At 47.1% G+C, this 23721-nt stretch overlaps 1 protein-coding gene across 4 annotated transcripts in view; it reads left to right on the top strand.

Annotated features, from left to right (window-relative positions):
* Nucleotides 1-23721, top strand: part of ZDHHC14 (zDHHC palmitoyltransferase 14) — a gene marked incomplete at its 5' end in the record, with an annotated part of 272487 nt that overhangs the window by 210802 nt on the left and 37964 nt on the right. For all 4 annotated transcript variants that reach the window (XM_082404609.1, XM_082404607.1, XM_082404608.1 and 1 more), the window contains 2 exons: nt 19481-19618; nt 22886-22934. In XM_082404609.1, coding sequence (XP_082260735.1) covers nt 19481-19618; nt 22886-22934 — 187 coding nt within the window. The remainder of the gene's footprint in view (nt 1-19480; nt 19619-22885; nt 22935-23721) is intronic.

Raw genomic sequence — 23721 nt, 5'->3', positions numbered from 1 at the left:
CTCAAATTCAGAGAGGGCAGGAACTGTCCATGATCACACAGCAAGACTCTAGCAGCTGGAACCAGAAGGCAGCCTCCTAACCACTGTGTGAAAGTTCATACACCACAGACTTAGAGCAGAGAGAAACGCAGCTGGGCCTGAAAGTCAGCAGCAGGTGGACAAGTAAGACGTAAACACAGGAGAAAACGTGATAATTTCTACTCTAGCCGGGGAGAAACGCTGATCATCCAACAGGTCGTGTCCACCATGAGTGAGGCTCTGTGCCGGCCCAGGCTGGGGTGCAGCACGCAGAGAGAGAGCAGGAAGTTGAATCACACACGGTCACCAGCCTTTAAAGTCTTATAAAAGCTGCAGGGAGGGTAGGGAAGGTAAGTGTCTGGCACGACCTGGTCGGGCCCAAGTAAAATCATAAGTAAGCTCAACTTGCTAGTTATTCCCCAGGATTATCAGGTTAACACGACAAGATATATGTATAAGTACTTTAAATTTTTTAAAATCTCTCATAGATGCATATGAAGATTATACTTGCCTCCTGAAATTATACTGCCTGAGCATCCTAGTTTTTGTATAACAGAGGCTCTCTGTACCTTGGATCAGGCCTTCTCCTCCCCAGCATTCCTGTTAGTCTTTAAGATCCCAGGGGAGAGTTTAATGGATCCGCAGGTACCGGAAAGCTGATGGGACACCGCAACTTGAGTGGAAGCAGTGAGCCCCAAACCTGAGCAAAGTCACTGACCCCGTGGCCTGGACAGAGCAAGTTCCCCAAAAGGCCCAGAGCGAGAGAGGAGATGCCGTGAGGACACACAGCAGGACTGTGGCCCTACTGCCGAAGTGCAGCGTACTCCCTGGGCCCGACTCCCTCCAACCACAGGCCTGACCAGGGGCTGAGACCCTTGCTTCTCAGGGTTGCTTAGTGCAGGGATTCCTGCCCTGGGCACCATGGGTGGGATTCAGGGGGTCCAAGAGCTTGGATGGAAAACTCTGACATCTTTAATCTCACTAACCTCTAAATGAAATTTAATATTTCTTTCAATTATGATCACAGGCAACAAACCACATTAGTTGCATTAGTCACCACTAGAAATCACAGACATTTTCATATGACATAACAGACGTTGAAAATAGATCATTTACATTTGCTATTTCAAAACCACTGTAGTTGACAAACTGTAGCTCTTGTTATTTGGCATATGAATAAATAAGCTTGTATCCTACTATGTCACAACTGTTAAACTATTTTAAACTATTTTGAAAATGACATTTATTACTGATTTCAACATTAATAAGGTGGAAGGGTACATGGCTTCATGAGACTGCTAACAGGGTTCATGGCACACAAACTAAGTTAAGAAGTCTGGTTAAATCTTGTTTAGACGCTGCAGTTGTTAGAAAATAGACTCCTTAAGATGACAGGTAACATCTCTCCACCCCACCAGAGGGTTGGTGTTGATTTTTTTCAAGTAATAGGCAGTAACATTTATTTCAAGAATGCCATTTTTAAAAGCTGCTTTTTTTAAAAAAGAAAAACTTTACTGGGCTTGTTCTTCCTTCCTCTCTTTCTTCCTCTTTCGCTCTTAACCCAAACACAGGTGTGCAGAGCGCGCACACACGCACACACACACACACACACACACATACACACACACACATACACACACACACACACACACACACATACATACACATACACACACACATACACATACACACACATACACACACACACACGCACACACGCACGCGCACACACACGCACACACACACACACACACACACACACACACACACACACACAGCTTCCTGCACTGGGCAGTCAGGCCTGGGCCACCCACCCACCCGGGGTGCTTGGCAGCCTGGTGTCCAGCCTGCTACAGATTCTTGGTTGTTTTCTGGGAGCATCTGTGTCACCCTTTCATTACAAAGGAGAGAAAAGAAAGCTCAGGGGCAGGACCAGGACCAGGACCAGTACTGTGCCGCTGGCCCTTCCCAGCCTCCTCCTCCTCACCTCTGTGTTCCTGGGTAAATAGGACCCTTCTTAAAAATTGCTGAGAATTCACTCCTTCCCATTGTTCTTGCCTCAATCTGTTTATGCTACCGAGGAATACTGGGAAGATAAGAGCCCTTGGTATAAAGAAATTTAAACTTTCCCTCAAAAAATAATACAATATTATCTTAAATTTGAAGCCAAGATTGTTTCCAAGCCCCACATGGGTTTTCTAATGGTTTGTATCACATACCTTTTCATTGAAAGTTAGCAAAAACAAGATAGTGTTAGAGTGTACTCTTGGCTCTTACACATTCAATTCACAACAATATCACAGTAGAGTGGTCTGCCATTTATCATGTGTTAGAAGTAACCAGTTTTCTATCAAGCTGTTTGTGCCTGAAAAACCATTGCCTATTACTGATTTATGGGTTTGTTTTTCAGTCCAATAAATTGAGCCCAAAATGCATTTTTTTCATCTTTGATCGTGCTGAATATTTGCTGTAGGACAGGAAATCGCCAGCATGTGTGCCTGGGTTTATAATAATGCTGTGCTCAGGGAAGCGGGGAGCCTCTAGGCTAATAGTCCTTCAGGGCTATGCACATGGCCACGTCAGCACTTCAGTGGCTCACCTGTTTAAGGAATATCCTCTGACTGTTGCGGGTGTGTCAGGCTCTGCGCTAGGCAGGCACTAGGGAGACGATGGTGACAGTGATCGGCACAGCCCTGCCCGCAGAGCTTCCCTACCGAGGAACTCAGGTAGATTCACAGACTCCTGCGGTACAGGGTCATGTGGGAGCGTGTGGGAGAGGTTCCTAACCCAGAGGACGGAGCATTCCATCTGAGACCAGTGGATGCACAGGTCATAGGAGGATGACCTGTGCAGAGGCGCAGGGCAGCGGGAGGCGGGCAGACCCATGGGACTAGAGAAAGTGGAGACTGCAGGCAGAGAGGGCTGCAGCCAGAGGCAAGACGCCTTCCAAGCCACGCTGAGGAGCTTCGGTCTTATCCCAAGGGCAAGGGACAGTAGAGTGGCCTTATCAACCGTGTGTTTCAGAAAGTGCTCTCTGTCTGCATCGCAGAGGGTGAACTGGATGGTGATAAGACAGGGCCAAGGAGATGGGTGGGAGGGCTGCAGCTACCCTATAACTAGGGAAGTAGCCGTGGAGATGGAAAGACGGCGTGGATGGATCCCAGAAATCCTCCAGAGGAAGAAACCACGGAACTAAGTGCTTCATTAAATTCATGGACTTGGGGCAAAGAAGAGTGAGTTTTTGATCCCTCTGTCTCCTGAGCACGTGATTATTTCCCCGTATTAGAAAATTAATGCTTTTAAAGAAAAATCAAGTTCACATGTTTTCGGTCAATCATGACACAATGACCTGAGTCTATAAACTACATAACTCAGTGTAACCACCGGAACCCTCTGGCTCTTGGTCCAGAACTGGATCTGTAGCAACTTAAACATGAGGACCCAGAGACAGTGACGTCAGCTTCAAGGAACTGGGTACCACGTGTGTCCAGCTGTGAGTGGTTGGCTGGTGTCTGAGGTCAGAGACAGAGAAGAAAAAGAGGGAGAAGGGGAGGAAAGAAGTGCTAGAAAATAGAAGGAAAAGAAATACAGAAGGGAGAGAGCGAGAAAGGCGAACGTGGAGAGGAAGTGAGAGGTGGTGAGACGGAAGTGGCAGCAAAGGTGCTGGGTCAGAGCCGTCGGGGCTGAGAGGAAGCAGAGCTGGCGGGAGATGCTCCTCACCCGGCTCGGGGCTGCCCCGCAGCTGCTCAGGACGCCAGCTGTGCCCACGGGGCAGCCCCCTTATCCAGAACGTTCCCCACCACCAGCATGACCCCTCCTCCCTGCTGTCGAGCTGTTTACAGTTTACAAAGTGACATCAGGAAGGGCACTGAGAGCTTCGTGGTGAGTGAGGTGGGCTGTTGAATGGTCTTTAACCAAAAATGTTTCGGGCTGCTGTTAACGAGGAGTCCATTTTCAATCCTGCTCTAAACAGAAAGTGTCTTTCCCCAGCTCCTGGGGCCTCAGGACAGAGAACAGAGGAGGTGGAGACAGTGGCGAGAGGAGAAAGCAAATCCTGCAAGAAGCCGCAGATAACAAGGGACCGTCCATGGACAAAGGCTGGACGCGGGGCGAGTGCTTTCCCGAGTGTGGGGGAAGGAGAGCCTTGCCTCAAGATGTCAGGGAACAGCAAGGGGACCCCAGAGGTGCCTCCGACTGGACCGGTCCAGCCTCCTAGACTTGCTGGCTAAAAGTCTTCAGCATTTCCTTGGAGGGAAAAACTCAGAGACAACATCATAACATGCATTTGTAGAACTTCTGCCCGTGGCTTTGTAGGGTGAATCCTCATAGCGCCCGTCCCAGAGGGAGCTTCAGACATTCCCACCGGAGTCCTTCGCTGGCATCATAGAGGCCCAAGGGATGACCCCCGCCTCCCTCAAGTATCATTATCCACAGGCGGCTGAACTGGATAGATCCTACCCGAGTCAAGAATCTGGACCTAGAGTGAGAACAATCAAGTAAACTGCCCGCCCCCGTGAAGGTTCAGTGAGCTTAATTCTGTTCACATCCGTGGAAGCCTTCCCACAGCCTTGGGAGGCAGTGCTGGAGGGAGCGTTCCCACACGTAAATGAGAAATGGCAGGCGAGGCTGGCTCACACCCTGGGAAGCAGGGCTGTCCCCAGAGCCCTCGCAGAGCAGCCCTGCTCTTCGCAGCTTTGGGTCCTGGCTGCTGGCCTGTCGAGTTCAGAGCCACCCTTTGGGACAGGCGCTGTCAGCTGAGCTCTCACGCGGAACCGGCAAAGCCAGGATGCTGACGCGTTCATCTTCAGCAAGTGACTCTATGACTGGTCCAGCTGCTTGGGCAGCCAATGCATAGTCAGAAGGCTAATTTATAATTGTAGAATGAGAAATATAACCATCGTGGGAAGCAGAACGTGCATGGCCAGCCCTGGGGCGGCTTTCTGGATACTTGGGGCAGATATTCTCGTGTAAGACCAGGAGCCGTCTACATGTATACTTCAGAAAAATGCTTTGTTAGAAGACTCTAATAGTTTAAATTTTTTTTTTTAAGATATTCCTTTATTTTTATTTTTTATTTATTTATTTATTTATTTTTGGCTGTGTTGGATCTTCGTTTCTGTGCGAGGGCTTTCCCTAGTTGCGGCAAGCGGGGGCCACTCTTCATCACGGTGCGCGGGCCTCTCACTATCGCGGCCTCTCTTGTTGCGGAGCACAGGCTCCGGACGCGCAGGCTCAGTAGTTGTGGCTCACGGGCCTAGTTGCTCCGCGGCATGTGGGATCTTCCCAGACCAGGGCTCGAACCCGTGTCCCCTGCATTGGCAGGCAGATTCTCAACCACTGTGCCACCAGGGAAGCCCCTAATAGTTTAAAACAATGCATTTAAAGTAAATTTTAAAACATACATCTTTTCTTATTCTGTGCATTTATGTATTTAAAAACTGTTTTCAACAAAAGAAAGAGACTGTCTGTCTGGTGCTATATTTTGGAAAGTGCATCCTTCACCAACAGGAAGAGTCTCAACCACAGGATCTCTGGGGCGTCCAGGCACATTTTCAGCCGGTCCTGGATTGCTGCCATGAAATCAACCACAGGGTCCATGCGCTGCACACATGCCCACTTCTAATGCAAAGGTAAATTGGACCTAATCCAGAGAAGAGTGATCTTTGGCCATGGTTTTATTTTTAGCTGACCAAGAAGTGCTCACCTCATTTCTGCCTGTAATTGTCAAACGGCAACTCTGTTTTAAAAACACTTCTTCGATACCCAAGAAAGCCACAGGCAATTACTTCGTGAAAGTCTGTTTCTGTTTGTCTTGCTCTCGCCGCATGTGTACCTCTTTGGCTCACTCTGTCTCCCCTGATTTGTCTGTGGCTCCTGGCTTCGTGTCTCTGGGGAGTGCGTGTGCTCACCTCTGCTCTCGCTGCCTTTTGCCTTCCCGAAGTCTGTCTCTGTCTCTCAAGTTTTTGTCTCCAGCTCAGGCCTCTCCTCAGAGCTCCAGACTTGCAGGTACATCTGCTTTCCGGGCATCTGCACTTGGAGAGCCCAGAGACATCCCAAATCAGCATTCCCCGGGACCCCCACCTCGCTGAGTGCCAACACCGTCCATCGGTTGCACAAGGCAAACACCAAACGTTTCATATTTGGCTCCTTCCCCTCCCGCCCTTCCCTAAACACCACCAGGCCCTGTACTTTTTCTTACTAGGTGGGTGCCTTTCCCTCCCCTTACACTAGCATGGCCAACTGCAAGCTGCCATCATCTCTCACCTTGCCTGGGCGGGGGTCTCCTAGTGGACCCTGACCATCCACTCCTCTCCCCATCCAGTCTACCCACTACCACCCCAAACAGAACCTGATCACACCACCTCTCTCCTTAAGTGTGCTTTCCTGCTGGTGGCTCATGGGAAGGAGGCCCACATCCTTCACCTGGTCCACCAGATCTGTGCCCTCCCTGTCTCCAGCTCTGTGGTACCTCACGCCTTGCCGCCTGGACTCCAGCCCTGAGGGTCTCCTCTCAGTTCCTGGAAAAAGGCACACCCTCTCTGTGAAGTCCTCTCACGGAGGGCTCTGGGCTGGTTCCTAGGGAAGCGCACTCTTCCTTGGGTTTTCTGTGCTCGGCCTTCACAGCTCTGACCAGCTATTTGATGAAAGCCTCTGCCCGGTGGACGTGTAAGCTCCAAGAGGGCAGCTCTGTCTGTTCCTCACCAAGTGTTCCCAGCCACCTGCCCCTCCCTGGCCTGCAGCCGCTCAGCTAACATTTGCTGAAGGAGGGAGGCAAGGACGGAAGGGAGGGAGGAAGGAGAAAAAGAGAATTGGATACTCCTCTGCCTGTATCTGCTTCATCTCTCCAGGGTACCTTTCTCTCTTTAAAAAAAAAAAAAAAGCCTATTACTTTTTTAGCTCAGTGACTAGGTTACTGTTCTCAACCGGAACAAAAAGACTTCCTTCCCCCAGTGTAAACAAAACTCACCACTCATACCCTCAGACCTCCCAGCGGTACAAATGAAAATTTTTAGACTCCAAGAGAAATGATAATTTTTTTAATTAAGTCTGATCAGGAACTAGTAACCCTGATACAGTTCTGGGAGGATGGAAATGACAATTTAAAATGACTCATAATGTGTTTAGGCCTATTACAGATATAATTTATACATATATTTATTCACTCAACAAGTATTTGAGGGCCTATCATGTGCCAGCTGCAAATTTGAACACAGCAGTAGCTTTCAAATTTTTTCCCCCCTGCAACTCACAGTAGGAAATGCATTTTATATTGGGACTCAATTTACACAGATACTCAAAGTTTCATGAAGCCATACTTGAGTATATGAGATGCCTTGATATTTTCTATTTTATTCTTTTTTTTTTTAAGGTTGGGCATGACCAACTAAACTAATTTTATGACTCACTACTTGATCACAGCCCTTAGCTTGGAAAACCCTGAATAAAACATAGGCCCTTCCCGTATGTAAAGCGGCTCCCGACCTGTGGTCGATGACTGGCAGTTATGCTGGGTGAGCAGAGTGCCAGCCTCAAGCGGGGCTAGGGTTTGGGGTGTGTACCTTCGGGACCCGAGGAGAGGGCACATTTAGCAAGCCAATCAAAGGTAGGCGCCTGACTTTCTGCCTTCTTAGAACAACTCGACTTGAAAATTAGTTGTTGAAATTGGTTACTTCAATTTCAGCAAACTAACAGGCTGCAGGAAGTTGTATGTAAAGGCTGGGTGTGAGTGCATGAGGGTGGGAGGGACTGTCATTTTCATTGGATTTTCAAAGCATTAGGAAATAAAAAATTAAGAATCAGTGCTCTAGAGGTTAAAAAACAGAGCTTCTGATATTCGTGGAAGACAGTAGATGAGAGGGTGTGCAGTGTTAGCATTTGCTGCCTCTGCCTCAGATGTCCTCCATCACATGGTCCTCCTTCATCACCCTCATCCCACCACACCTCACCCAGGCCAGTGGAACCCTGAGAGCCTCTCCTGGCCCTGCCCGGGGATCCGTAGCTCCGTAGCTCTAGCAAGTGTCAGCCAGGAGGGTTTTGCTACTTGCCCCAAGGCTCTCCATATGGAATGGGATTTTAGCCTACTGTTAAGCTTAACTCTTAGATAATCATAATTTCCTCACTGTACTTTGCTCTTAGCAGCTCTCTGTAAATCCTTTCAGACAACCCAATAGAATCTCTAGACATTAATCTGCCACAAATCAGAAAACCACATTCCCAGGCCTGTAAACAGTTAACAGGACAGCTCAGTGGGTATGAAGGAACCAAGGCTGATTTAATGCTCTGCTCTTGCCATCTTGAAATTCTGAGTAATTTTTTAATATGATGCTCTATAGTTTCCTTGTGCAGTGGGCCCCGCAGAGTACGTAGCCAGTCCTGACTATTAGATAGAATCTTTGGCCTGTTCGAGTGCCTGTGCTTAGAAAAGTAATTAACAATCCACTGACTAGACTGTGGTAACCCAGTGAAGTGCTGGCATGGTTTGTACAAACAACAGCAACAAACAAGAAAACAACACACTAGAATCTAAGAAGTCTGCTGACCTGATTCTGGTGGTGGGAGTATTTATGTAGTACTTAGTAGTCTCTGTAGGGCCACCAGTTAGCTCTGGGTCTAACCTGGGTCTATAAGAGAGCTAGCTCTTACCAATTATTATTATTATTATTTTTTTAAATGTTTATAAGAAGGGTATTGGAAATTCTTTTTCTGTCAGATATGAAATACATATTTTTTTTTTAATTAATTAATTTATATATATATATATATATATTTTTTGGCTGTGCTGGGTCTTCGTTTCTGTGCGAGGGCTTTCTCTAGTTGTGGCAAGCGGGGGCCACTCTTCATTGCGGTGCGCGGGCCTCTCACTATAGTGGCCTCTCTTGTTGCGGAGCACAGGCTCCAGACGCGCAGGCTCAGTAGTTGTGGCTCACGGGCCTAGTTGCTCCGCGGCATGTGGGATCTTCCCAGACCAGGGCTCAAACCCGTGTCCCCTGCATTGGCAGGCAGATTCTCAACCACTGCGCCACCAGGGAAGCCCGCTCTTATCAATTATTTATAGAGTTTCTACTGCGGAGGCCTGCCAGCACTTCCTAATTTTGTGTAGAGTGGACACAATGGACTTCAATTCTTGAAAAGTTTTATTTAGCCATACAATCCTAATATTTCAGTGGGAAAGAAACCTTAATGACATATCCAACCGCTGAGGCCCAGAAACCTGCCTAGGTTACATCACAAAATAGGCATTTAGGATTAGGACTTCAGGTCCTTTAACTTAAGAATCCAATGTACTTTCAACAATGCACCACCAACAGAGCAATATCACACAGATTTGAAACTTAACTTGGGACTGCTTAGAACAATTACAGTGAACATTTACTAGCCGATTGTAGTTTTTTTTTTTTCTGGTGGTTGTAAACAGTGGGCCATTTTAGAAAAAGAATATAATGAGGAAACCAATATAGAAAACAGATATAGACCTGTCTGCTCTAGTTGAAGGGGAAGGAAAGGTGGGCCTTCCAGCACCCAAGGAGCTCAATTTGGAAATGCATTAGCTCTGCAGACATCAAGGCTGCGGCTTGCAGGAGCTGCCCAGGGAATACAAGCAAAGGGCTGCCATGGTCCCATTTGCTTTGGTGGTCCCTCTAGCAGCAGCGTGAGGAAACTAGGAAGGTTTCACGGTGGTTCATGACAGAGGTCACGGAGTTGCTGCAGTGGCCTTCAGAGACAGGGAGCAGAAACGTAGAAAAGATAGCAGGAATAATACAGTGAACAATCCTGTTGACCGGCTGCATGGGAGGGGTGAGAGCCAAAGGCAGAAATGAATGCATTTTCTGCCTTGGGCAACTAGATGCATGGGGGCGCCATTTACTAAGAAAAGGCAGGTTAGTGAGGCGCGAGGACAAGGGATTATAATAAACACAGCTTAGGACCCGCTGAATGAGAGGTGGCTCTGGGACAGTTAGGTGGAAACGGCTAGCAGGCAGTGGAAAGATGGCACGAACTCACACGAGGAAAGTACATCGGTGAGAAGCATAAAAGCCCAAGGGTGCACAAGCTAACCTTTGTGCTCGAGAGGAATGACTGGGGTTATCCACTCCCAACGGCGCCCTCCCAAGCCTGGGTGTTTGTAGTAGGTCACCAAACCTTGAGCCGAAGGGACACAGGATTGTGGAATCTCGGGCACATGCCCTAAAATGCCACCCAGGCAGCTGGAGAAGCAGGTACTCCAGGGGGCTGAACGTCCGGGCAGAGTCAGTGTGCAGTGAGGATTTTGGAAAGCCCTACGGATGACTTCTGAGCATCTAACACCCCTTCTGCTCATGAGTCCAGCTCTGCTTCTGTTCTGTACCAACAGTGGGGCAGCCAGGACTTGTTCGCAGAGAGCCGGCCTGAGCCACAGGGACTCCTGACTCTGGGAGGGCTGGACCGGGAGGGCGCCTGAGGGTCTTCTGGCCACGCCCACCTTTTAGAAACGGGAAACTGAGGACCATTATGAACACTGTAAACGTGAATATCACCCTCATAAAAATAAGCCCTCCAGGGCTTCCCTGGTGGCGCAGTGGTTGAGAGTCCGCCTGCCAGTGCAGGGGACGCGGGTTCGAGCCCTGGTCTGGGAAGATCCCGCGTGCCGCGGAGCGACTGGGCCCGTGAGCCACAACTACTGAGCCTGCGCGTCTGGAGCCTGTGCTCCGCAACAAGAGAGGCCGCGACAGTGAGAGGCCCGCGCATCGCAATTAAGAATGGCCCCCGCTTGCCGCAGCTGGGGAGAGCCCTCGCACAGAAACGAAGACCCAACACAGCCAAAAATAATAAATAAATAAATAAATAAATAAATTTATAAAGAGGAGATAATAGTACTTACAGAATTTATTTAAAAAAAAAAAAAGAAAAAAAAAAAAATAAGCCCTCCAGGGGACCGTCAGAACATATACTGAAGAAGGGTTAGACGGGGAGGGTGTGCCCCTCTCACTCTCCCATCCAGCATCTGACTACGTGATCTTGTAACACACAATACGTATATAATTATATTACCAGATGAGAAATTACACTTGTAATTGTATAAGGCACAATGCATAGCTGTGTTTCTTTCCTTGAGCTCGTCTTATATTTTAATACTACTCATAATGAAGTTGGGTCTACAGTTTCAACTTAAGAAAAATGAAGTGTCTCAGAAGCTTTGCAAAGAGGTCTCATTCTGGATAAATTTTTTTAAGAGAACTACTTTGGACATATCACAGTTTGCTGTTCAAGGGAACCATCATCAATTCCATTAGGCTGCTGTGCCCTGCTCATAGACACAGCTCTCTGCACCTTAGATGATGTAGATTCTTTGCTGCAAGATCACAGAAGCAGGCTTACTTTGGAAAAGTGTGCCCATCAGGAATATAATTTTTCAATTGTGTATTGTAGTCAAATTAAAAGGTTTTGAAGAGCCTTAGAATTGCTAGCTTTACGTGTATAATGTACCCATAAGTCAGTTCTGAAACCTTCACTTTGAGGATAAATTGACTGGCTTCAAAAAACATAGTAACTGGCCATGAAAGAACACCTGTCCAAAGAGTGTGGGGAAGTGGGAGAAGCAGGGAGTAGACATTAGAAGCAGCTCTAGACCCAGACGTAGCGTGGAGGAGCCCTGGGCCTGTGGCCGTTGCGTTTGGTGTGAGATTCACTTTGTATGTCACCTGTACTTGGGAATCTGTGCTGCCCACGTCAGAGGTTCGGTATGGGGCACGCACGTGAGGTAAAGAATGTGAACGGGTATTGAAAACCAGAAAGCCCTACAGGTGTTTAAGCCATTGTGATGTAAGGTGGTGTTGATACTGATGTCAAGGCTTGGAATTTCTAGAGAGGAATGGAGACTAGAGAATTCTAGAGAAAGCGAGGTGTTGGTTGATAGCATGAGCTTGTTTTTCAGATTCGGAAGATAATTGTTTTATTCTGTGGAGAATTAAGGAGACCTTGCAGGCATAGTTTCTGGCCCTGCAAACCCAGAGACGGAGTGGAGCTGATGCTGGGAGGGGCCCAGAGGGGTCAGGGAGTGGCCGCCCCAGAAGGAGACTCACTAGCATTCAAGCACTTGCTTATAGTGGAGCTTATTTCAGAGTGTCACAACTTAGCAAGTTACAGCTGGAGAACTACTGAGGACCACCAATGTACCAAGACTGTTTTCCTGAGGATGTACAAATTGGAAATTATATTACTGATTTTATCATAATGATGCAGAGCCCTCATCCAGCAGCTAAATTCCAGGAAGCTCAAAGACCTCAGTGCGGGGGCTCTAGTTCTGAGTCTGATAAAGACAGAGCTCTGGGTTGGGGGCGGGGGCGGGGCTGGAGGAGACAAGGGAAGGTGATTCTCCTGCCTCGTTAGAATTTACTCTTCATTTGATGACCTATGACCCTCCTGGGAATTGTAGGGTTTCCTTCTGCATCACAACAGGCTGATTCACTTTTAAAAATAATCTCATTTCTATTCACTTTCTTACATCTCCTTTCAAAAACTATTTATATTACAAACTAAACCTTTTCTCCCTTCTCCCTCACTTTCTTAGAAATAACAACTATTTCTCTTTGCTTCCTGTAAAGACCTTTCCCCCCACCCCTTTTCTCAACAGCTTCATCTTTGTTTCTAATCAGCAGATCTACCTCATGGTATAAGTTGCCTCAAAATGCATCTCCCATGCACGCTTGTCTCTCCTCCTAGAAGCACAGAATTTCCCCGACATTGGAAACAGGAGTTAAAAACGAACGGTAAACAAACCTAGAAAATTAGAGGAAACAGAAATATATTAAGTTGCCCTTTTGAGGAGCTGAAGGGACCTTAGTTGTCCGTTAGTCAAGCCCCCTCATTTGATGCCCAAAGAGACTCAGCACTGTGCCGGCTAGTGGCAAAGCCAGGGCAGAGGCAAAAGAGAGCATGCGGGTGGGGTAGGGGGTATGGTCCAAGGTTATGTTAAATTGTAGTGTAACGGTTGCAACGGTTCTACATTTACTAATTGGTTTTACATTGAACATTTTTAGATTTTTTAACAAAAGGAGCTAAAAGCTGCAGAATCTTAATTTATGGGACACTGGCAAGGACTCAAGACCAGAAGAATCCCTACAGGTGTTAATAAAACACAGAGTTGCTTTACATTTAATTTTACATCTCAAAGGTGTCTTGGAGCTTATTTAATCCAACTTTTTACATGTAAAGAAACGAAGTCCCCGTGTAGAAGAGATGTATTAATACTTTAAGGCCACAGAGTTAGTTAATATGATTTCTTGATTTTGTTGCACCGTAAAATTAAACAGATAGAAATCATTTTCAGAAAAGGAGCAAAGAAGTGTTGGGGGGGGCATAAGAAACCTTCCCTGATACATCCGTTTGCCCCAAATAACCCCCAAGCCACACAGTCTCAGTAAATAGTGTTTGGCAAGCAGGTTTGTCCAATCTGTATGTCTCCATAAGAAGTTCGCTTCTTCTGATGATCACTTTGCTGAGACTGAGGCCATCTTTTCACAGGTTAGATTTCTTCTTGATTCAGGGTGGGCAACCAGACATGAGCTAGGTCTTCTCCGCATCCCCCAGAGGGTAGATGCCCTGAACCAGAAGAAGCCCAAGGGGCCACCGACACAAGTGCCTGTCCCGGTGTGGCCATGGTCCACTCTTGTTCCCATTCCTGCTGATGTGCTATGCCTGGAGCTGCGGGTGCCCAAGTGTGCTCCCCCAGGAGGGAGGGGCCGGGTCCTCAGGGCCCACCTGGCACAGTGACCAGCAGGGAACTGGCACGGGAGGTGGGAACAGGTGGTGGTTAAGAGTACAGGTTAACACCTGGGCTCCAATGCCAACTCCTCCGTCTGCATGTTCCTCTTCTGTAAAATGGGCATAATAGCATCAACCTCACAAGGTTTCTTGAGAATTAAGTGACGCAGTTCATGTGAAATACTTAGCACAGTGCCTGGCACATAGCAAGGACTCAATAAAGTTTGGATAAAAGTGAGAAGAGGAGTGGAGTTAGCAGGTGAGGTTGCTCTCCAGAAATCATTAAACGCAGTGGCAAGGCTATAATTAGATTTTACCAAAAGACCTAGAACAGCATGAATTATTTAGTGTCTAAGAATATGGTCTTCTGATACTTGAGCTAGTTTCATATTTAAATGTTCCTATTACATAATTTTTTCAATTACGTGGGAACCATAAAGGCCAGGTAATAACACACGTACCACTATATCTCAACATTCATCATTCTAAAGAGGCAAAAGATACCTCATGAGGCAACATTTTTCTAATTTTGGAGGCAAAAAAGTCCTAGGTTTAAAGAAAAAGTAATTTTCCCCTTCATACCTTTAAAAACATTTACCTTAATTTAAATGTAATTAACATTTAAATGAGAAGTTTCACATCGCGGTTTTCTCGAGACACCCTTGCAGAGAGGAGACGCAGGCCACAGAGCCCAGGACCACTGTATGGAAAACTCAGAATTGCTTGGCCAGAGGATATGATTTTATTTATCTCTTGAGGGCCTGACTTCTGGGAGATTTCAAATTCTTAACATTTTCAAACGCTTTTATTCCTTTTCTGGCAACCTTCAAACACAACTTTTGCAAATACGTTTCCATTAGTATTTCCCTTAATATTTCAGTGGATTTTTCTCTCCCTGCCCAATTTTAATACGTCTCCATTTCTACTTATTTTTAAGGCCTCTTTTTCATACTCCATCTCTCCAGGAAATCAAATCTTCCTGTAATCAGAGGAGTGGCCTAATCCCTCAGCTCAGCACCTGCGGTACCTCACCTGGTTCAGTGGCACCCTCGTCTGAAGAGTGTGGGGAAAGCACCTACCTCATGGGGCTGTGGTCAAGGATAAATGAGATAACGATGGAAGAGGCACTCAGTGAATGGTAGCTTTAATCATCATTGATAATATTCTTTTCATTAGCATTTAGAGTTTGGGGTTAACACAATAGCATCATAACTCCTTCGCCTAAACTGTGTTCCCACTGGCCATCTTAATGGAACCTTCTTTCCCCACTTAGGATCTGGTGACTTTGAAGTTGCCTGGAATTCCCCCTGATGTGAATTCCACCCGAAGCCTCAGGGTCTCCCAATGGCACCCTATGGAGCTTTTAATAAAACCACCTCTGCTTCCCACCATTAGCGAGACAGGCCAGAGGCTGCTTCTCTGTGAGCTGACTCACACTAACAACTGTCCCATCGGCTCTTTCAGCCTCTATCCGCATCTTCCAACCCTCAACCTTCTCTGCACATATTCAAATTTCATGGACCCCTGCCCTTTCCTGTAGTCGGCATGCCTGAATCTCATCTTTTCATCAGCATTTTCCAGTCTCTCCACCTGGCAGCCAGGAGCAGGGATCATTCGGAAAACTACCAAAGGCAATTAATGGCATTTTTTCCTTTGCTTAGTGTATATTTTCGAGTGTGTGCTACGTGCCAGGCACTTAGGTGCCAGGGCTATTAGGTGACTGGAAATGATTTCTCACCGCAAGGCCTCACCTGGGGAAGAAGGGGCAAATAAGTCCATAAGCCACGCCAGGGCAGCGTGACGCTAACTGGGGTGTGGGCAGGGCACCCCAGCTGGCGAACTCAGACCTCTCATTATTTTAGAGAAATTTCTAGGTTATCACCCCCCACCCTGCCCCCCATGTTCCATTCCCTTCCCCCGAGGCTCTGTCCCTCCGCTTAGCACAGCTGAGCACAGGTACCCAGCAGCCTGGTGTAGGGAACGGCACCTCGTTTGATTAAAGCGACCCTCCAGAGAGGCTGCAACGCAGAGACCACTCCTTTCTGGCAGGACCCAGACTTCAGAGCTGAGAGATTTCGCAGCAAGTCCGAAAGAACCGCCATCACGCACCCCCACCCACCCCCTGGTGCCTAGGACACACCATCCAGTTTTTCCACACGGAAAATACGCAGTCTGCCCTCTGATAGCAGTTGTTTGAAGCATGTCAGGTGGTGCGGTGCATGCAGCCACGTGGCCAGCTGTGGCCCGGCTCCAGATGTTCTCCCTCCGGCCATCACTGCCTCACTCAGTCCCGAGGAGCCACCCGTGTGCCAGCTGGTGCCGGCTCTTGTCTGCTCTCCCTCCTGGAAACAGGAGCACGGGCCCCCCTGTGTGGAGCCAGTGAGGGCGGGGCGAGGGCCCCTCGCCCCGATTCTCTCCTCGGCCCGTCAGGGAGGGCGCTGTGTGCCACCAGCATCGTCAGAGAACAGGCTGGTTTTCTCGCGAAATTCGGTTTTCCTCTGTTAGAGGCTCATTCTTTGGGTCTGAGGAATATTCTGGGTTGTGAAAATAGTGCCCTCGCCAACGAGACAGGGAACTGCTGGAAGCCGTGGAGGGTTCCTTACGCCGCTGTTTCTCTTCTTAGTGGTCCCAGCGCTTGATACGGTGCGGGGCTCACGGGGACGCTCACCCCGGGTGGCGGGGCGTTTGGTGGGGGGAAGAGTTCTGGAAGGCGCTAGAACCGGGCCGCCTGGCTGCTGTTAGCCGTGCAGCCCTGGGCAACGTGCTTGCTCACGGCACGTCCTCGTGGTAGCATGAGGGTTTATTCAGTCCTTGACGAATATTTATTAAAGGCTCGGTGGAGCTGGCAGGCAAAAGCAAGTAAAAATAAATCAGATGATTTTAGACAAGGTGGATGAAGGCGGCGGCGGCCGTTTGGGCGTCCTCAGTGTAGAGCTGGCATTTGAACCCCGGGGGGGAGGAGATTACTGGGTGAGAGAGAGAGAGAGTCCGCAGAGAAGAGGCGCAGGCCCAGCCCGGGGTGCAGCCCCCTCTCCCGCCCCGACACCCCGGAAGTCAGGGAGGATGGAGGAGGGTACCGGGGTCCGGGAGGCGGCCCTGGGCTCTGAGCTTCCTTCTTCCACAGATGTGCGCACCCAGCCCTCAGGCTCATTTACCAGCGCGCATACAACACTCACAAAGGAGAACATGAAGACCGTTAAATGGAAGCATTTCTCCGCAAGCCTACATTGTTAGTGGGAATTTCGTCAGCCAAGAAAAAGTTTTCAGTAAGACAAATTTCCAATGGAAACTGCTTCCAGCTCAGGGCTGCCAGGGACCCAGGTGTTCGCACCCATTCTGAGACAGCACTAGTTTCCTCCGAAGCCCCCCAGACCCCGTGCCCAAGGGTCTCATGTGCCCCATCTGTTGCTTTCATTCCTTGGCAGCTCGGGAAAGCACATTATCTCAGCTTAGCTAATAGTAAACTTTCTAAGCTAAAATTACAGCTACCACCTGCCCCCATAGAAATGATTACCAGGAGCCATGAAGACCTTGGTACTTGGCCTGGGGGGGATCCGCAGTGTTAATTCTGCCTCCCAAGCCCTGATGTCTCCTCTGCTGGTGGGCAAGTCTCACTTTAATGAAGAGGCTCAGTCCACCACCTGCTTGGCATCTGGAGATCAGCCTTCACAGCTGAAACCAGAGGTGCCAACCTAACCTGGGCTTCCCCAGCCTCCACTTGTCATTCTCACTTTCCACAGGCGTGTGTTAAGAAGAAAAGAGGTTTCTCAAAATGACAGCCTCAAAGTCTTAGGAAAATTCCACTGACTCTGATTTCTTTTTTTTTTTTTTTTAACATCTTTATTGGAGTATAATTGCTTTACAATGGTGTGTTAGTTTCTGCTTTATAACAAAGTAAATCAGTTATACATATACATATGTCCCCATATCTCTTCCCTCTTGCGTCTCCCTCCCTCCCGCCTTCCCTATGACTCTGATTTCTTCTCTATTTTTGCCTGTTTCATATAGACCTCTCCATTATACAGCCTGTGTAGATCAGTGACTTGGGGAAATGAGGTTGTTTTTTGCGCAGGGATTAACTTTTCCAGCTGTGTGGGGTTGGTAACACATGTTAGCGTGTCACTCACACGGACACACCAATAGGAGTTGCTTTCCTTTGAATGTCAGCATCTTATAGGCCATCAGGTTGTCACCAGGCTGGTGAGCTTTGAAATTTCTCTCTGGGTGTCCTCTGCTCAGACTGGCTGCTGCTTGTTGATGTCATTTGCAGACAACGATGGATCTTACAGTTCCTCTGCCACCACTGTCTCCAGGCGTCCTCATGCCCTTTTCAAGAAATAAGCTTGCACTAGACATAAAATATGAGATGAGTGGTGTATGATATGTGACCAGAAAGAAAGGAAACACTGCCTTGCATAACTTTATGATGTTTTGTTTACAGAGTCACACCTCACAGAGGCCTCTCTGTATGTTTTCAAAGCACATATAGACAGATAAGATGTGAAAATTGGGTAAAAGCTAAGCTTGGATAAGAGCCCAAGTGAAAAAGGGTAGCATTTTCCTCCCCGACCTGCGGCAGGCAGTCTGCTGTGAGTGGGTGTGTTAGAGCGACACTCTGGGTAGGCCTTCTGAATAGATCAGCTGAAGAGTAGAGAAGCACTTAGCTATTGCTTGCAAGGGGAAGAACAAATCACAAATGTCCTGCAGACTTTGTGTGAAATCCCCAAGGTGAGACGACACAGGTTTGGGATAACAGTATAAAAATGCCCAAAGCCAGTGCTCAGTCATTTACCAAGTGCTCAAGGCAGCCTGTGCGTTGGGAAGACAGGATCAGCCCCGAGAAAGACCTGGCCTCGATTCTAGTTCCACTGCCTCTGAGCTGTACGGCCCCTGCAGGCAGTCTCCCTTCTAAGCCTCAGTTTGCTCATCTGTAAAATAGGGGAGCAGCATCATTTTCCTCATAGGAATGTTTCAAGGCCAAATGTATTGATGTACGTGACATCTCTTGACAAACCTTAAAGCACCGCATACTGTTTTTTAAAAAATACTTTCCCAGACGGTATTTAGCCCGACAAGACTCTATACAATATTCTTGTCTTACAGGTAAGGAAGCTGAGAATTGTGGACTAAAAGATCAGGTGTATTACATTATTTGAAGATCATAGATCATTTTTAAAATGCTATCAATTCTCCTACGACTATTGAAATAGCAGAGACGTTTTTTAGAAAACAGCTGTAACTGGGATGGGAGAACAAGGGATTGTCCCTCTGTCCTGTCCCAGGCCCCTAGTGGCCTCTGTCTTGGCCACTTACCAGGAAAGATGGTCAGTCAGTACCACACACCCATGAAAGGCTGAGCCCCAGCCCAGCCCAGCCCAGCCCAGCAATTACCATCAAGAGTGTTGGTACCATCTTAAGGGAAGATTGTTCTGTGAACCAAAGAGCTTTCTTGTACAAAAGAGGGAAATCTTTACTTTTCTATTGTAATGAGAATAGAATGCACACGTTTTGTTTTTTTCAAAACAGCTAAGCTCTGTTGAAAGAATAATTATGTTCTTGAAATGTCTTAACGGTAAGCATTTCTCTGAGTGGTGAATTTGGAAGTACGTATATACAATGATACCATTTTGTTATATTATTAGAGAATTGGGGGGGAGCTCCCTCAAGTGAAAATACATTTTATTAATTGATTTCCTTTTTTTTTTTCTGCCTCTCATTTCAGAACGATTTGATCACCACTGTCCCTGGGTAGGCAACTGTGTGGGGAAAAGAAACTACAGATTTTTTTATATGTTTATTTTATCTCTGTCTTTTCTGACAGTCTTTATATTTGCATTCGTTATCACCCACGTCATTCTTCGTAAGTATGCTGGCGAAATCAGATTACGTATGTAACCATTTGCCTGACTTTAGTTTTCTGATTTAATTTTGATTTAATATTTTGGTCATTCCGGGCTCTCTCTTTCTTCTCTTTCCCCTTCTCCCTAGCCCCCTCCTGGCTTCCAGCCTGCCCCCTTTTGTTTCTCACCTCCCTCCCAGCCTTGTCACCCCGCCTCTCTCCCTCCCACCCCCCATCCCCATCTTTCCCACAGCAGCTGCCAGGGGCACCCTGGATCAGACTCTTTCACTTACAAGACCTTCTCCTTGATACATGGTCCCTATTCCACCCTCGTGACTTCACTTTCTCTTCTGCTAATGGATCCCCAGGAAAAATTACTCCCACGTTTTCACAAAGGATAATGTGCTGTAATGATACCCATTGAACAAGAGCTTTTTTTTTGTTTAATGTGATATCTACTTAAGCAGGAAAGGTCACCCTCCCTAAAAAAAAAAAAAATGGGGATAAAGACTGAGCTTTCTTACAGACATATCTATAAATGTTAAAGATATATATTTGATAAGATGTTTAATTACCTGCCAGAACATTGGCAAGCTACCCCTGGCATATGAAGGAAGCAACTTTATTAAAAATGAAGTGTGGCTATAAATGACTTTAATATATATTTGCCTAAGCAAATGGCATTTTTCATTACCCTTCCTGAGGTCATAACTTTGAATTTCTTCCATTTCCTGGCCCCTCACTTTCCTGTAATAGGGAGTGATGAGAAGGAAGCCACTTGGCTTTGACCTATAAATGTGAGCCTTAAACTTCCATTACAGTTCCATTAGCAACATTAAAGACCAGCATGGCCTCTGTCCACATTCCTGAAGTACACCCGCCCATTAGCAAGTACAGAGCCTCTCTCTGGAATGTTTCCAGAAGTACCTGGACACACGCCTCACTTACTTCCCTGCAGCAGTGCTGAAACCACAGTGTGCTAAGGCTGAACTTAGACGCACACATTCTCCCCGCTGCTCTCTTGGTGGGGTTTGTACGGGGGCTGGGGGAAGAGGCTGGTATGGAAAGTTTAACATCAGTTCTTTTTAAATATTGGTCAATTTTGGACATGAATGGCCTATCCCAAATTTTCTTAGGCATTTAAAATCCTGGTTCCCATTCTTTCTGACTGAAATCCTTTTATCTGAACGTGACACAAATTTGTAATACATGCTTGAGAACCATAACTTGGTGGGATGGGTAGAAGAGGATTAACGTTCATTAGAGACCCCTTCCACACCTCCTGGGAAGGATGCTGCAGCACTCTGCCGAGGCACCTGTTCTATTTTCAGAGTCTCAAAATGGCAAAAGTGTAACTAGGGTCCTATGTATGTGTTAATAGACAGTAGAAGCAATTGCTTACACAACTAGAGAAGACAGAAGTACTGATATTCCAGCATATTTATGACACTGAAAAATAGTCTTTAACATCTTATATCTTAAATATATATGTATATTTAACATTACATCTTATATCATCTTTAGCAACTTCAAAATGCCTATCTACCTATCTGTCTATCTATCTACAGTCACATTCATTTATGGCCTTGCCCCTACATTCTGGATATCAAGCAGTTTTCACTTGCTCAGCCTCGCACATAAACTCTGGGAACACAAACACACGCAGAGGCACACACAGCGACGCCTGCCACCACAGTGGCATTTTTCATCTCCTCTAAAGTTTTACTCCCCGTAGTTTCGGCAAAATGGAGCTTGCTGTAGTTTATGCTGATGTACTGGTAATCCAGTCTTCCACAAAAAAAGCATTCTGAACTTATCTGCCTGCAAGTTACCCGACTGTTTTGGACAGAAGCAAATAAAAGTTTTCCTCTCCCCTGCTTCGGCATCCTCACTACAAGCCCCACTGAACAAGCCCGCCTGACCCCCCATTTGCTCTCAGGAAGGGCAAGAGGTTTTACGAGGCTCTGTGATCCCCCTAAGATTCTGGAAGCCTTGGCAAAGGCAGAGAGCTGTTTGAGAGCAGCTGGGGGACTGTTCCCTGAGTCCTCCCTGCCAGGAAGTGGGCTCTGAGAGGGGACACAGGACAGCGAGGGGTGGCCGGGGAGGAAGCCCGCGGTCACAGAGATTGCTGGCAAGGTGACATCTGGAAGCAGAGTCGGGGAAAGCGATGCAATTTGGGTTCAGTAGGGAAAGAGAAATCATTTCTTTTCGTCCCTCCTTTTGCCTCAAGATTGTGTTTGCTCTAAGATCTGTCCATGTGCTGGCTTCACCCTCCTGGCCTAGCAGGGATGGAAGAGAACACCTTTCCTCGTTAGCTCTCCCACCGGTTGGCATCCTAGCAAACGGCACATCCTCGTGCTTCCGCGGTGGCCCGTGGGCACAGAGGGGATGGGAGCTCGAGGAAGAACTGGAGCCGTCCCAACCTTAGCCTCCCAGTAGCCAGCCTGGCCTCCAGTTACACAGAGGAGTCTGGGGCCCTGCCTCTCTCTCCCACATTGCAGCCTCGCCAGCAGACAAGGCCACGGAGGTGCGCTAGAACCGGTCCCATGGCATCTGTCCTCCCTGCTTATCTCACAGCCGCCCCAGGGCCAGAGTTTGTCCCCAAAACACATGGACCCAGCCTCGCCACCCCAAGGTGGGGCCACCAAGAGCTCCTCCGTGAGGGCTTTCCTTTTTAAAAAGCATTTAACGCCAATACATAAAATAAAAATCGCTTCTTGTCAGATGCATCTTTACTCAGGCCCCTGAAGACATGTTTTCTTGTGCAGACAGTTCATATTAATATGTCTCAAACCCAGAAGGAATCAGTAATAAACTTCAGCTTTGTGAGTTTGTTTACTCTGGGATGCAGAGAAAGACATCTTTTATACGTAGCCTAGTTTACAGGATGCCCAGGGTCAAAAGTTAACAAACTTTGGGAAAACAGTCTTTCATAAAAGAAGAGAAAAAAATAGCATACAGTATTCTGTTTTCCCATTAAAATGAGGAAAACAAAGGAGTAATCAGAACTATAATTTATGGGAAAGTATGCAGACATCCATCTGCTTTTATTGAAAAAATATCCTGCAGATGTTGGGTCTGCTTATGAATCTGCCATTTTCTTGTTGAATAGCTTCAGTGGAATCTCAGTCTCTGATCAGTGCACTGGGTTCTACAGAACTACAAAATGTAATTATTTAATTGCTCTTTAGATACCTATTATTTTTATGTAGATGAGAGAGCTTTCAGCCTGAAGGCTGTTTTCTGGAGGTGATGTTTGAATACTAAATTCTGCTTTCATTCCCACAGGTTCACAGCAAGCAGGATTCCTAAATGCTCTTAAGGACAGTCCTGCAAGATATCCTTTCTGGTTGTTGTTTTTTACAATGCTAATGTGTTAAGTATTGGACTGGCCTTCTACTCAATAACCTCTTCATCTTGTGCCTTGGCTTTCCTTCTCATAAATCGTGTTCCCTTTCCTTCTGTAAAGTATCCAAAGAACTCCCTAATACTCACTTGTGTGAGTAACAGCCACTGCATGCTTGAACCTCGAAGTGACTCATTTAGCCTTGTTTAAGTTGAAGTGCTCTTTCACTAGAAAACTAAGTGTGAATTCTTGCCCACCCCCAGAAACCCACACTGATTTGCGTTACATCAGGTTGGTCTGGGGAGAAGTCAGGCTGAGTTCCAACTGACTTCATTTTGATCAGCAGCTGGTCCCTACAGAATATTTACAGACGCCCCTGTGTGGGTCCCGTCTTGGTGCAGTCACCACATGGGGATCCTCAGACCCTCTGTGTGGGTTCTCTCTGGGGGCACAGTTCGGTGTTCCCCTGGGCGGTATGGTTAACCCCGTATTTATTTGTAGGAACAGAACACCTTTGCATAGCCCTGAATGGATTGAAGATGGTCAGTCTCAAGTCATTTGGATTCATCGCATCCTCCCAAACAGTATATATGGGCATGTAGCATAGTATTTTGAAGTTCTTGAAAGAAAAATTTCACCCATTAAGTGCTTGAATGGGCTCCCACTCTCTCTCCTGTCCCCCTAGGTTTGACACTAATTGGTGTAGAGTCGGCCAGCTGGACCCATTGACCTGGCTCCACCTGGGACCCACCTCTCTTTCTTCACATAACCAGTTAGA

Source organism: Balaenoptera borealis (assembly GCF_965194805.1).
Source record: "Balaenoptera borealis genome assembly, chromosome: 9".
NCBI classification, from domain to species: Eukaryota; Metazoa; Chordata; class Mammalia; order Artiodactyla; family Balaenopteridae; genus Balaenoptera; species Balaenoptera borealis.
The sequence above is the reverse complement of the archived record's forward strand: the minus strand, read 5'-3'. Positions and strand labels throughout refer to the sequence as shown.